Genomic DNA, 15,323 nt, shown 5'->3' on the forward strand with positions numbered 1-15,323 from the left:
ATGTCAGGAAGCTCATCAGCTGCAGAGTAACAAAGGCTGGATAATAGCGCCATTTACCACGAAACATGTATAGAAATGCTATATTGTTAGATTATAAATTGAATTAATTATTTAGATTTATATATTCACTTCTTATCAAGCGGCATTAGTAATAATGAATGAGCCAGTCACCACTTACCTAAGCATTTTAGCACAAGATTTCTAAGCCTTCTTTATAATAGAGTACCAACAACTTTATAGCCCTAGCGATGAATTTCACTTGTAAATTTATTTTACATTATAATACCAAGTAATCACTTTTCCTGGGCAAGTTGCAGAAATATGAAAAAAATGGAGTTTTCCGCTTGTATGCCAATCACTGGCCACTAGATGGTGCTATTGTAACTGGTAATGACATCATTGCACCGTAATACAGAAGACTATAGGAAGAACCTTTATGATGGCAGTATGGAGAGATAGTGCATGGCTGCTTCCTGATCAATGAGGCAAATAACGATAGCAAACATTATTGCTTATCAGTATGTGGCATAATGGACCTCGCTGTCAATGAAAATGAAAACTTTTTTTTATTCTGAGCTTGTACATACGGTATATTGCATATTCACCGGATAAGGGTCATACTAAAGAGTACACATCTTTCTGAAGAATGGAGACCTGATGCATGCCACCGTCAATTAATTATTATCCCAATAATGCGTATGTGAATTCTGACTAACGCTCCACAGTAGATGACGAGACCCCGTTCTCAAGACAGATGTGTGTCCTGTCCCATCGGTGGGCATCCATCTACTATACATTTATTTAATCCTGTAGACATGCCTTTAATGTACATGATGAGAATATCCCCATATTTAAAGCAGCCCTTTACCAGTTGGTATTCATTTAAAGCATTTATGTAAAACCTAGTAAAAGATGGTATAAAATAGTGTAATATAGCATGATATAATAAATGTACGGATTTGCTAATTTCAGCATGAAGTTTGGGGCAAGTAATAAACTAGTCACAATGTGCGCCTGGCTATGTCACAGTGACTTCTGATCATGCACCATTTACTGTCGGAGCTGCTGCCCCCGGCACTGTGCAGGAATACACTGGAGATTAGCCGCAGTATCTTCTGCCTCATTGCCCTTCTCCGTCCACACTTTTTATAGGGTGCTCAGTAAAAGGGAACAAATAAAATGAAACAATTTGGAGCCTGCCCCTATTGTGGCTCTACGTCTATTTTGCCTGTCATGTAGAAGCGGGCCTGGGTATGATGGAGGGACATCCTGATTACAGATGACAACTGAACTGACCTAACAAAACAAACCAAGTACGTTGTCATCTTAACTCCAACTCAACAGTAATGTGACGCCTCTCTGCGGCCTGCCATTCAGTAATGTCCTCCGCCCTCAGCAGCCCTCTTTACCCTCCTTACTCCTCTGCTGATCCTTTCACTGACTCCCTATTACCCAGAGAATTCAGATCAAACTACTAAGAATGACATCCGAGGCCGCCCATACCCTGCCTCTCCGACCACATCACGCACTGCCTCCTCCTCTGCTCCTGTCTGCAGATCACTACAGTCTCCAAGATTTCTCTCATGCTTCCTCCCTTGTCTGGAACTATTTTATGTAAAGCCCATTTATCCAGTAAAGCCTATAACCCCAAATAACCGTGCGATCAGTATACTGCCGTATGTGCAGGTTCTCCTCTCCATGCAGGCAGGCCACCTGTCCCTATACACATGGCGGTCACTCATTTAATTCATGTTTAATGTGCTTGATTATTGTCTTATGCACTTAACCCCTAAAAGAATGCCCACCATCTCCTGACAGCGAATGGTGCAGATCTAGAGTCTACAAGGATGGTGAGAGAATAGAAGAAGCAGCGGTGCTGCTGCCTGTACTGTACTGCCTGCCATGGCAAGACCACACCAGCTCAGCCAGTGACACATATCACCACAAATGGTTGATTTGTCCTGTAAGTGTTACATTGGAAAGCAGAAAATAAAGATAAGCTGTGAATAAGGGGTCTAGAGAAAAGTGCCATTTGCTTATGGTCACATGATTACATTCAATGCACTGTATAACAGCTCCCTCTAGTGGAGGCTACATGCTACTACTTAAATTTATAACTGCAAATCAGAAAAATGGAGTGATGACCAGTATAAAGATATATTAATCGGTAAATCATATAAAACATTTGGTTTCTAACCAGATGTTTTACCAAATATAGCAAACTTAAGAACAAAGACCAAAAAGATCAAGATGCTACCTGCACCGGTCGTCCGTCTTCTTGTCCAATCATATTTCTCCACTCAAGCAAGGAGCGCTGAATACTTTCCAGTCCAGTCTCCCACAGCCGAACGCTGCCACCCATATCCACAGTGACAACTCCATTGTTTCCCAGCGTTGCCACCAAAATGTCACTGTCAGTAATTTTAGACAACCATGATGTATAGGGTGACACCGATGACGCTCTGCAAGACACATCATTACAATAAGCAGGTGTAGATACTGCATATAGAGGGGGATTATTATAGAGGAGACCTCGTTGTAGAGAACATCTCAGAAGTCTTCACTCCCCTTTATGGTCCCAGCAGTCAATGCGGTCACATACTGGGGCACTGTCGGCAGGTGGAGTATGTGTACAAGACAATGGAGGACAATGCCAGTAGCACGAGCACCGGACTCCAGAGAGGAACATAGGGCTGGACTCACTATTGCATTTGCGCCTGTTCTTTCCTGAGCTTTTACTATCTGCGCCTTTTTTTCTTCGGTCATATTTTTCCTTCCATTTTTCATGTCTATTTTATGTGTATTGTTTGCCACTGTGTGCAGAGCTGATGGTTTCAGGACAGAGGCGGACATATCGTTGGTACAACCTGTGCAGCCGCACAGGGGACAACATCCACCTCCACCTCCAAAACATGTGCAATTGTGCAATACGATGAGTTATTGGACTGCACAGGGCCCCCATTTACTGTACCTGCACAGGGCCCCCCTTATGTCTGTGCCCACCAGGGTTTCAGGATGTTTTCAAAATTTGTTGTAAATGTATTTCAATTTTCCCCCCGGAGTGATTTTATGTATGACAGAAAATTTGATGCAAGTTTTGGGCCTTTTTTTAATTTAAAAGATTATTTTTTAAGTTAAGAAATTTTTTTACTTGCAAGTGTAATTGTGAAGAACTTGGTGGAAAAAAAACAGAATTGAATAGCACAAAAAAAAAAAAAAAAGTGACTGAAGAAAACCTACAAGTGATGAATCCGGGCATTAGTCTCTTTCTAGTTCACAACTGGACATCTTAAAGTCCGGAGTAAATTAGATGCCTTGAATGTTGGGAGATCATAAAAAGTTATAGTAATACTTACAAGACTCTATACATTGAATGAATGAGCAAGCAATTTCTGCCTTAGTCCCACCTCGGGTACTGGAATACTAGCAGCCTATATTGTGAGAAGTTTTTCTTTTTTTTTTTTTTTCAATGAAGCTACTTAGGCTCCGGTAACACGGACCAACTGGCGGACCAATCTGCCTGCTGACTGGTAAGCTTTCACCGATCGGTGGTGGGATAATAGCCTGTTTATTTAGGTAGACCAAAAGTGAGCAATGAGCAGCGAGCGATCAGTACTAGACCGCTCAGTGCACACAGGCAGCCATAGTTCTCAGCAGTGCGCGACCTGTTTACACAGGATACTGTACCGCCAAGAACAATGATTTTCTTTGGACTGTGCAATAGATCATTACCCCCAATGAATGAGCGATTTGCTCGTCCGTCAGGTGATCGGCAGCTTGTTTACATGGAATATATAATTGTGGAATGAAAATGCAGCTGTAGATTTCTAATGCAAACCACATTGAAAACTGTACTGAGTGCACAACGGCCAGCTAGTAAAATGCATACATGAGCTTTAAATACTTACTAATATAGGTCAAGCAGCCCCAATTCTCCCGGCTACTTTATTTCTCGTATATCTGTATGTGTAATTTGAACACGGCCAAGAGAAGGATTGACTTAACCACTGAGCATTCAGCCAGCCCCCTTCACACACTACCCTGGTCATGTGCCAACACAGAAAATGCTGTCCTATGCCAGGCACAGGACCAGACGTGAAGGTCAGGTCCACAGTAAAAGGTGATCTGGCATAAATGATCTCCATTATTAAAGTTGGAAAAGTTATGATCTATAGCTTATTTAAGGAATTTTTGGGCCTTTTAAATAGTTTTCTGAGATCTTATTTCAAAGAAAATGATTTTCTCATCTGTTTGTCCAACATTAAATATTGTAATACCAGATAAGTAAGAAGACTATTGGGCGTTACGGGTGAATCGGCGCCTGCTGGCAAGGATGAATTCCCTTCTGCTCAAGAGTGCCACTTCTATATCAGATCACGGCTTGTCTTTTGTAACCTGCACCAGGTAAATGATGCCTGGAAAGTGTCTGCCATGGGTTACAGCTGACACCACCGAAAACGCATTCCCTCCAGAGTGCTGACCCTCTGCTCCTGGGCACCAGACACTACCGACCCGCTGGTAAAAAGAGGACACCGCAGGCTTCTGGGGCAGTCCAGTCATTGTGACGTAAACTCCAATAAGGCGTCTACTTTATTTATTGCACCATTAGGTAAAAGATTTATGTAATTTTATTGTAGATCACTGTAAAAACAAATCATTCATTTGCCGAGTAATATAAAACGTAGCCACAATATACCTCTTTGGTTTGGACAGAATCGTATGTAGAGCATGTTTGATATGGACCCTGCAGGTGAATGATCCGGCTACTTTCATTAGTGTAATGAGACTTGATGTATTTCTTATCTATGGAGATAGGAAGAAGCGCACACAATTCCGCTTGCTTAGAATGACATGTCTCCTGGCTGGAGATGAAGCTTGACAAGAAACCAATGGCTTCAGGGTGTGAACTAGAAGAAGCACATTTATAAGACACTGTCAAGTGTACTTGTCAGACTCCGGGGAAGATGAAGCTCAGACAAAGATTTGGGTCATTCTAGGAAAAAGTAATTAGGTGCTGCAGTGCTAGAGAAGCATTCATCAGGCGGGTAATACTCCAGAGGTTACAGCAAAGATCATTACTGCGTGGGCGACAGCATGGACCAGAACCTGAGCGTCTGCGCCCAGCAAAGGCTGACCGATCTGGCAGCATAAAAGCCTCAATTACAGATAGGGTTTCACATCTCCCATGTAACAGGCGAAGTATGACTCTCAGAACAGTCTATAAGTAATAAGTATAAGGCCATGTGCACACGCTGCGGATTCCATTGCGGAATTTTCCGCAACGGTTTTGATAAATCCGCAGTGCAAAACCGCTGCGGCTTTTACTGCAGATTTATCGCGGTTTTTATTGTGGTTTCCGCTGCGGGTTTTCACCTGCAGTTTCCTATTGGAGCAGGTGAAAAACCGCTGCGGATTCCGCACAAAGAATTGACATGCTGCGGAAAATAAACCGCTGCATTTCCGCGCGTTTTTTTCCGCAGCATGTGCACTGCGGATTTCATTTCCCATAGCTTTACATGGTACTGTGAATGCATGGGAAACTGCTGCGGACTCGCAGCGTGTGCACATACCCTAAGGCTACTTTCACACTAGCGTTAACTGCATTACGTCGCAAATGCGTCGTTTTGCCGAAAAAACGCATCCTGCAAAAGTGCTTGCAGGATGCGTTTTTTTCTGCATTGACTAACATTAACGACGCATTTGCGACGCAATGACACACGTCGCAACCGTCCTGCGACGGTTGCGCCGTGCTGTGGAGGACCGTCGGGAGCAAAAAACGTTACATGTAACGTTTTTTGCTCCCGACGGTCCGCTTTTTCCGACCGCGCATGCGTGGCTGGAACTCCGCCGGAACTCCGCCCCCACCTCCCCGCACCTCACAATGGGGCAGCGGATGCGCTGGAAAAATGCATCCGCTGCCCCCGTTGTGCGGCGGGGACAACGCTAGCGTCGGGGACCTCGGCCCGACGCACGGCGACGGGCCGAGCCCGACGCTAGTGTGAAAGAAGCCTAAGTGGTCAAACAAGAAAGTAAACAAGAAACTAAAAGTTGCTCAACGAGCTGCAAGCTGTCAGGGCACAAAAGACCAGGGTCAGGAACTAACAATGGATTTGTCATAGACATCTAAACTCTGAATTAATAAAAAAAAATTCCAAAAGATTGTTTACACGAGTATTTCTGACCATATTTAGGGCTGATCAACAGTAAAACAAGTGGTTTAAGGCTCTGTCACACAGCGGCCAAAACAAACTATATGGGGAGAGAATAAACACAAACAATTGTTCTGTCCCCGTAAATCACACACATCAGCAGCACTTTCCCTGCTTACACGAGGAGGCGCTGGCCACAGCCATGATTTGTTGGCCCACATAAAGCATACCCATGAGCAGAAGAACAAGCATTTTGCTTTCTTGCTGGCTGATTGGCTGCATGTTTAAAGGGGTTGTCCCATCTTCTTTGGCAGGACTCCCTAGCCTCCCGTCTTCATGGTCACTGGAGAACAGTCAGGTAATAATCTCCTAGGTGTAAATTTCAACAACTACAAATTTCTGTGAAATCTGTAACCAGATTTCACAGTGAAAACTGTATACATTATTATATTTATCTCACAAATTGCTCATTATAAAGAGGGAAATCATTATACCGCTATTCTAACTCATATTTTCCAAAGAAGTACCCCTGCCTCATTAGGTCTACGAAATCTATATAATGTTGTAAACAGCTTGTATTGTCAAATCTGGTGACAGATCCGCTGAAAGCTTACCTATAGTTTCCTCAGAAATTGAAATAGAGCAAGGCCTTCTAGTGTTTAAATGGACTGTCCACTACCAGGACAACCTCTTCTTGAACTAAATGTTTGGTCCAGACAAAATAAAAACCTATACCCACCTTCCGTGCTGATGTCGTTCCAGCGGCGTCAGCAATTGCGGTCCCGGAGCCCTCTTGTGGTGTTGTCACACGTGGTACCCGGTGCCCAATCAGCGCTGGCGTCACTGTCCCCGTATGGATTGAACAGGAAGAAGCAGCCAGGGCTACAGCTGTTCTCGGATTTCCTCTTCATGTTCAATCCGTATAAAAACGGGTACAGTGATGCTAGCGCTGCACCAGAACTCCAGAACCGCGAGCTGCTGGAACGGCGCCAGCACAAGAGGTGGGTATAGGTTTTTTAATTTATTGGGGCCAAAACATTTAGTTCAAGAAGGGGTTGTCCTGGTAGTGGACAACCCATTTAATGCTCTCTGTGATTATAAAGGGTTTTATAGCACACACCCAGAAATTCCAGGACAGTCTGTAAGAATAGGGCACTTTTTTGACTGGTCTGTAAATATTAAGGCGCCCATGAATTTTTTGAAGCTGAAGAACATTATACAGATAAGGTAATTTTGACTTTAGTTATTTTACAGTTCACAGTGATTGCAGCTGATGTCTTTATATCAGAATTATGGGCTGTAGACGTAGATCACTTATAATCATAATGATTTATGATGGTTTTCCAACGTGTCCGTAAAAAATATTGTCTGTCCATTATGTTTTGAAAAGCTGTCCAGAAAATGAAAAAGGCAAGTCAACCTTGCTCACACCTTATCGGTCTTTCCATAAACAGCCCTGATCATGTAGCACTGTAACATGCATACGAGAAGAAAAGATCCAGCTTCAGCAAATAAAATTATAGTCTTATTTGGAGCTATTAAAAACAAGTCATTTGTGGTGACAAAAATGATGAATGTGGCCGCAATGTGCAAGGTGCCGAGAGGATAGAAAACTGGGTGCGTTTCGAAAGTAACATGCACCGCGACTTCAGTTTGGAGACAAGGTCTATATGCCCTGAAGGTCTGTTGTCCATTATACCGTCTCAGTCTTCGGTTCTGCCCATAATACATTGCATATCTATAAGAACCAAGTATAATCAAATGCGTGCCCCAAAGAGAAAGACCATCTCTCTGTTCTGCCTTTATGACCACTGGAAGCAAGAACGACAGTCAGCTATATGCTTATGTTAGATAGATCCACCACTATGTCCTGTCACCCATCGGATCTCTACTGTTGGAGACTGATTTGCCAGAATAGCGGACAGCGTATTGTCTAATTCGTCATCATATTTCTTAAAGTGATTTGCACTTTTGCTATTTAGCAGACTAGCGATCAGAGGCCACTGTTTGCACTAAACATAACAGGAGTCAACCCTACAATACAGTAATCTTTCAAATATTAAATATTCTTTCCTATGCCCAATGTTCACACTATGTTTGTGTCTACTTGTCTTTTGTTACTCCGTCATAGACTATATGACATTCACTACCGCTAAGCCAAGTTTAAACAAGTACCAGGAGCCAAATAGTCATGAAAGAGAAATGTGCTATTATTACCTAAAACTCTTATAAATATTAGATTTTGGCACTACTGAATGACAAGCTAATATGTATGAGGCCTTCTGACTCTCCCCCTGAACGACAATGGGGAAACAAACATCAGGAATGCTGAATTCCAACCTCCAATCATTTAATCTCAAAGTAAATGAGTGGATGCCAGCGGCACGCAGGGTCTTACGGGATGGGGTGGACATATGTAAGGGGGTAGAGTCCCTCCCCCAAAGACCAGGAAATGCAGGAAACATTGATGCAGAGCTAACCTGTGTGTATACCGCATGGTGAAAAAAGGATTCAATTTGGTTGATTTCTACATGTTACTATTATAATATCTAATGATATACTAGAGGACACATAGATTACAAATGTCTTACTTTGGAACTGGAATATACTTTAGTTTCTTCGAATTAAGATCTGTAACTTCTAAGTATGAAGATGCATTTGGAGGAAGAATATCTACAAGGGAAAAAAAATTGAATAAGAACTAGAAAAATTATATATTACAGATAATATGTAAAAGGGAACATGTCAAGCTGGACATTCTGATCTGTGGACAGCACGGCTTGAAGGAGAACTTGAGCAGAAAGATATATAGGTTTGTTGGAAAAGATTCAGTATAATTTGCATTTTATTCATTGAAATCTATGCTGTTTGCAGAGGAGTCCAACAGGTTGTCCTACTAGTGATTTACAGTTATCTCTTGCATGCACAGTAATACATGGAAGGCTGTCAGTCAATAGGACTTCCCACTGGACTGTAATGCAGATAAACTGTAGAGACTTCAATTAGTGAAGAGCGAGAGTGCTCGGATAAGGTGTTATCAGAGCATGAGAAAATAAAATCCTGCTTAATTGCATCTTTAGGGTGTTCGGAGCCCAGAAGCACCGTGTCAAGGCGTTGAAAATGCAAAAGTGAAGAGACTCCAGCTCCATGAACTGTCCTTCTTTATTCATATAAGAAATTCAGAGGACATACACAGTCAGCGATACAAATTCACATGTCACGCATCACTATCATGTGACTTTGTATCGCTGACTGTGTATGTCCTCCGACTTTCTTATGTGAATAAAGAATGATCGTTTGTGGAGCTGGAGACTCTTCACTTTTGCGTTACCGGAGCATGCTTAGGTGCTGACTAAGTGTCTTCGGCGTGCTCGAAAAATATGTTAGAGTCCATGCACCTGTTCTAACAGGCATCCCCGCAAGTGAAATAAAAATGAGTCCAGCTCACCATAATAGACATCCTTAGGACTATGGAGCACAGGAAATGCTGCGTCAAGGCGTGGAGCAATCACAAAACAAAAGCAAATCCAGCTCAATAAACTTGTGAACAAACTTCTTTATTAATTCACTGAAAGTGCTCCGTAGAGGATAAAACAGCATCAGCGATGTAAGTTACATGGTATGCGACATCGGCGCATTTCAGGTGACTATGCACCCTCATTCATGATTAACCTGATGCAGTTTTATCCTCTACTGAGCACTAGAGTTGAGCGAATATGTTCGGGGTTCCCTCCTATTTGGCAAGCTACAGCTCTTACCAAATAAGCTGCAGAGGGAAGCCGGCTTCCTGGATCGCGCCGGCTGATCATCTGATCGGCGCCACAGCTGCATGTGTTGCGGCTGTGTCACAGTCACAGCACATGCATTGAGAGCCCAACAAACAGGCTATAAATGCATGTACTGTGACAGAGCCGCGACACATGCAGCTGCGGTGCCGATCAGATGATCGTCCGGAGCGATCCAGGAAGCCGGGTTCCCTCTGCAACTTATTCCGTAAGCGCTATAGCTTGCCGAGTAAGAGGGAACGCAAATATATTCGCTCAACTCTACTGAGCACTTTCAGTGAATAAAGATAGAAGTTTGTTCACAAGTTTGTTGAGCTGGATTTTCTTCCGTTTTGTAATCCCCATAAGTGTTGCAGCTGTCCAACAGCCGCGAGTTATGCAGCCACAGGGACTCAAACACATTATTCAAGCACACCAAATACACACGGTTAGCACACGAGCATGGTCAGATAACATCCTATCCGAGCACGTTCTATCATCACTAATTTCAATGAATAAAATACAAGTTTTATGGAAATTGTTTAACATAAAAAAGGTAATTAATGTGATTAGGTTCTCCTCTTTTAACAATCTACTTTCAAATCACATACAATTTTCAATATGAAATGTTCTCTTTAAATTATATTTCTTCATAAATCATAATGCAAACTAAGTGTTCAGAAAAAGACATTTTAACAAGTATAAAAATCAGTTCAAGTGGAGACAATAATTCTGATTATGAAGTCATATAATGTACAATGGGATGTTTGTATTGCACAAGCTGAGAAGCCCATTAAGAGCAACGTATATCATTTCTGACATTCCTTTGGTCTTCTTGACATATAATGATTCATATATAGACTGTTGCAACATGATGGATGACCCTTCACATTATGAAAAAGTAATCAAAAGGGAGCAAATAACATTATATGCAATGCTGTATAAATTATACATCCAATCCACCGATAGCTCATAATCAGCACTGTTATTTTGAAGCAACTATACAGTCAAAGTTGAAAATTCTCCAGTTCTTTAGTTTATATACATAAAAGGAGCAGGATGTTCTATGTCTAAATCACTAATCCTAAAAGATTAACCAAAGATTAACTTTGTTCCGATATTTTAAAAATATTCCTAGTCAATGACACATCTGAACTATCACATGGAATACATCTCAGTAGGTATAACAAAGTAATTGGCGAAATTGAACTTGAGACTGCTTGTCTTTGAAATACAAGATATACTCATAAATGTGTCAGTCAGCAAGCCCTTAGGTGCAGCCAGTTTACAAATCAAGCAGTTTATAACACTTTAGTTATGAACATTAAAAACGGACCATTCCATATTCATATATACATTTTTAAAGGATTTGGAAATCCTGTATAATCAATGCCCATCATGGTGTAGGGCAGGAGAAAGTTGACACATAGTTTTTGGCAAAATATTCAGTACAATGGGAATTTTATTACGGTAATTGAAATCCCTACTTTTTGTAGACATAGCAGTCAAAAAGGAAGGAGACGAGGTCTGAGATACCTGTAAATTCTTGATTCAGCACCACACTCTTAGACTAACAGACAAATATATGTGACGTAGAGCTGTAGACCCTTCCTCTTAACATGTTATGCTCATCATAGTCTGTGTTTCATAGCCTTCACTGGAGGACACAGAAATCATGGGTGTAGGCTGCTGCTACTAGGAGGCTGAGACTAAGCAAATTAAAAAGTTGGCTCATTTTAGGCTTAAGGTACCGTCACACTCAGCGACGCTGCAGCGATATAGACAACGAGCCGATCGCTGCAGCGTCGCTGTTTAGGTCGCTGTAGAGACGTCAAACACAGCAGCTCCAGAACGATGCAGGAGCGATCCTGTGACGTAACGGTGACTCACTTATCGTTCTCGCAGGTCGTTAGCTCCATGTAAAACATTGCTGGCATCTTTGCTTTTGCTGTCAAACACGACGATACACGCTGACCTGACGACCAAATAAAGTTCTGGACTTCTAGCTCCGACCAGCGATATAACAGTGGGATCCAGATCGCTGCTGCGTGTCAAACACAACGAGATCGCTATCCAGGACGCTGCAACGTCACGGATCGTTGTCGTTCTCGTTGTAAAGTTGCTGAGTGTGAAGGTACCTTAAGGCTATACCATGCTACTGGCACTGATCTAATCAGTATGAGATTAGCAGTAGGAGAAGTAACAGTAAAAAAGAACGCAGAAAAGAACAACTGAACCAAAAGACACACATACAAGATTCAGAGTTGTGTATCCCACTGAAGGTTATGGGAATTAAATTTTACAATGAGTATAAAAAAAAACCTCTTTTCTCAGGTTATTTCTTTGGGGGACACAGGAAATAGATAGTGCACAGAAAAACATGAAGCTACCTTTCAAACCTGAAAAGCTGGACCCTGATGTCACACTGAGCAGGAGACACCCACCACATTGGTAGGGTGAGCCATGATCCATAAAGAGGGCAGGACTGATTAATGAAATTAATTGCCATGGAAGCTGGGAGACCCTTGCAACTATCTTATGGAATGACAAACAAAAAGACTCAAAGCATTCAACTTGTGGAGAAACCTCTTCTTAAGTTGGGAAGAGGATCAGCAGAAGGATGGGAGCACAATATCTTGAAAGATGTGGAAGTAAGAGACCATGTTGGATAGGAAGTATGCTACTGGTTGGAGGACTACCATGTCTTTAATGAAGATTACAAAAGGCAACCCAACAGGGTAGCACTATCACCTTGGATCCCCCCCTACAGATAAAAATCACAATAAGATCACCACCTTCCAAGAAAGGAAAGGTCTCACAGATATATCAGAGGTCTCTATGGAGGAACTGAGGGGGCAATTCCTTGAAGAAGTTTCAACATGGGATTTGGAAACTAAAGGCTTCTGAAAAATAATGCACAAAGCAAGGCCAGATTGTTGAAAACTAAGGATTGAGGGAAGAGAAATAATCATTGGAGAGATATGGCTCATTAAATCAACGGAAATATAATTTCCAGATTAGGTGAGAAATGTGAGAGGAAAGAGGCTTCCTCACTTTTATCACGGCATGGCCAGCATGACTGGAAAAGCTGCTTCCATAACACAATAACTGTGACCTGGGTGTATGACCATGGGAAAAAAGAATCTGGGAGAAGCCATGAAATGTCGGCAACTAGGTTGACTATCCGTGTACCAGGAGCATCTTGGCTATCACAGGGCACAAAGATCACTGGAACTACTTGCACTGTGACCTGCTTGGAGAAGTGGGAGAGAAAATGTAGAGGACAGAGAAGAGATTCCATGGAGGTGATTATAAAAGATCATTAGTTTGGGATACAAACTGGGGGACCTCGTGGTTGATCCTGGAGGACATGAGGTTGGTGCTTGCAGTGTGCTCAAAATTGGAAAATCATGGAGACTATCGCAGTGCATAGAGAGCCGTTCCCCTAGACCCAGCCATTTTCTATTCCAGGTATGTGGGCTTTTAAGATCACTGGAATGTAGCACTGTGGTATACTCCAACATCCTGCTGTCATAACGGTCTTGTTGCAGGTTCTGCCTTAATGGGCCATACTCTGTTGCCAGTGAATAAGGGAAAGAAGGATTGCCCTGAGTTTCAGGTTGTTGAGGAGCAGATGGTACTCTTGCAGGTTAAAGCAGCCCTGAACTGCGAGAAAAAGAAACGCTACTATTGCTGCCTAGGTGATTGGTATCTGTAGATCCGACCAGCCAGTGATTCAGAAGTAATGAGCAGCCTGGTGAATTAGTGGTAAGTGCAGCCAACATAGAATAGGAAGGTCCAAATAGAGGGTTATTGGTCTCACTTCGACAGGATAGCCAATTGAAGGTGTCTTGTGTGGAAGGGTGCTAGTGGAGGTCCAGGAGGAAAGAGGATGCAGAAAAGAAGCTAGAATCACTTGTCCCAAAGATGTGGATCTTCCGTAGTGATGGAGCAGGACTCAGAGTCCCACTGCTACTTGCCTTGCGCTGGCAGGCAGGCTAGCAAGAGTCTGTGTCAAGGACTGTACACTTTTTCATAGGAAACTGTTGTTTTCCAATTAGTTCTGCTGTTGGTAAGCAACAAATAACAGTGTTATTTCCTAGCACTGCTCCTTTTTCCCGCATTGAGGGACAGTGAGACCAAATCACTGTTTCTCCAACCATATTATAAGAGAGAAAACATTATCAAACAAAAAATACAAAAATAACGGTATAAACAGATCTTGACAATTTAGACCTGTCTACTACTGACTAATAAGCTAATATGCACTCTCTCGGGGTTAGTAGGAGGAAACAACTTATTTTATTTCTATTGTCAGACTCCTAGCAGCAGCTGTCCATTCCCATGGTTCCTGTATCCCCCAAAGAACTGACCGTAAAAATGTAGGCCTCAACTCATCAAAGTGCTTTTTATGGGGAATCTGGTGTAAAACACTTTCATAAGTGGCAACATTTTTGCCAACTTGCATTTTATGCCGGTTTTGTGAAGATCCACCAAAGTGAGTAAAGCTTGGGCAGATGGGAGAATGACACTACAACTCGTCTAAATCATGACTAGCTGTGGTAGATCTTATGCCAGAAGTCTTACACCAGTCTGTCACTGGAGTAAGATTTGTGGAGAGGCGCATGCCACTTTGCAGACGAGCCTGATTCATGAGGAGGTGTTTTAATGAATCTGAAGCGTCTGACTCCAAAATACAAGTCTTGATGAATTGAGGGCCTTAGGGTCTCTAACGGTAACACATGCAACCTTATGGCTGGATAAAGGGTCATTACCACATACAGCACAGAGCATTGCATATTTAAAACGGAAGCATAATAAAACTCTCACTTAATCATAATCATGGAGCGATGTCTTTTGTTTTGTGTTTCTAATGCTGCAGAACATTCACTGCTAATATGTAGAAAAGCGGTTCAGAAAGCCACATAAGAAATATCTCTTAAAGATCCTTGTGAAAATGGCTATTTCTATGTCATTTTCAAAGCTTATCCTTCATCAAAAGACCCAATTACAATAAAGGTAAGAAACGGTAACCAAAAACAGCAAAACTTTCTCTCCTGCTATTTACATCTTCTCCAAAATAAACTGCTTGCCTATGTGGTATAAGGAAAAATGTGGCTGCAGCAAAAGCTACTTCACAGCTAGTAAATGAGTCACGCAGCCAAAAATATGCCTTTCTTCTCACATTCTTCGCACACACTATGTGAAGTTAATTTGTCACCTCAAATTGACACCGTTCATGAATATACTAAATTAAGAAACACTAACCACCACAGAATTCGTGTATCAATAGCCCAATTCAGATCAGGAAAGTCACAACACAGCACAATCGTACATTAGTGACCTCGAATATGTCAAATTAGCACTACGTTGGCCAACTTCCAACGCTAACAATCAGAATGTATTCATT

At 42.1% G+C, this 15,323-nt stretch overlaps 1 protein-coding gene across 4 annotated transcripts in view; it reads right to left on the reverse strand.

The window, feature by feature from the left end:
- The window catches only part of VWA8 (von Willebrand factor A domain containing 8), a 523,579-nt gene that overhangs the window by 120,498 nt on the left and 387,758 nt on the right, over positions 1-15,323 (reverse strand). For all 4 annotated transcript variants that reach the window (XM_077297321.1, XM_077297318.1, XM_077297319.1 and 1 more), the window contains exons 37-38: positions 8,741-8,822; positions 2,258-2,462 (exon numbers count right to left, since the gene is read on the reverse strand). In XM_077297321.1, coding sequence (XP_077153436.1) covers positions 2,258-2,462; positions 8,741-8,822 — 287 coding nt within the window. The remainder of the gene's footprint in view (positions 1-2,257; positions 2,463-8,740; positions 8,823-15,323) is intronic.

This window comes from Ranitomeya variabilis, chromosome 3 (genome assembly GCF_051348905.1).
Source record: "Ranitomeya variabilis isolate aRanVar5 chromosome 3, aRanVar5.hap1, whole genome shotgun sequence".
NCBI lineage: Eukaryota > Metazoa > Chordata > Amphibia > Anura > Dendrobatidae > Ranitomeya > Ranitomeya variabilis.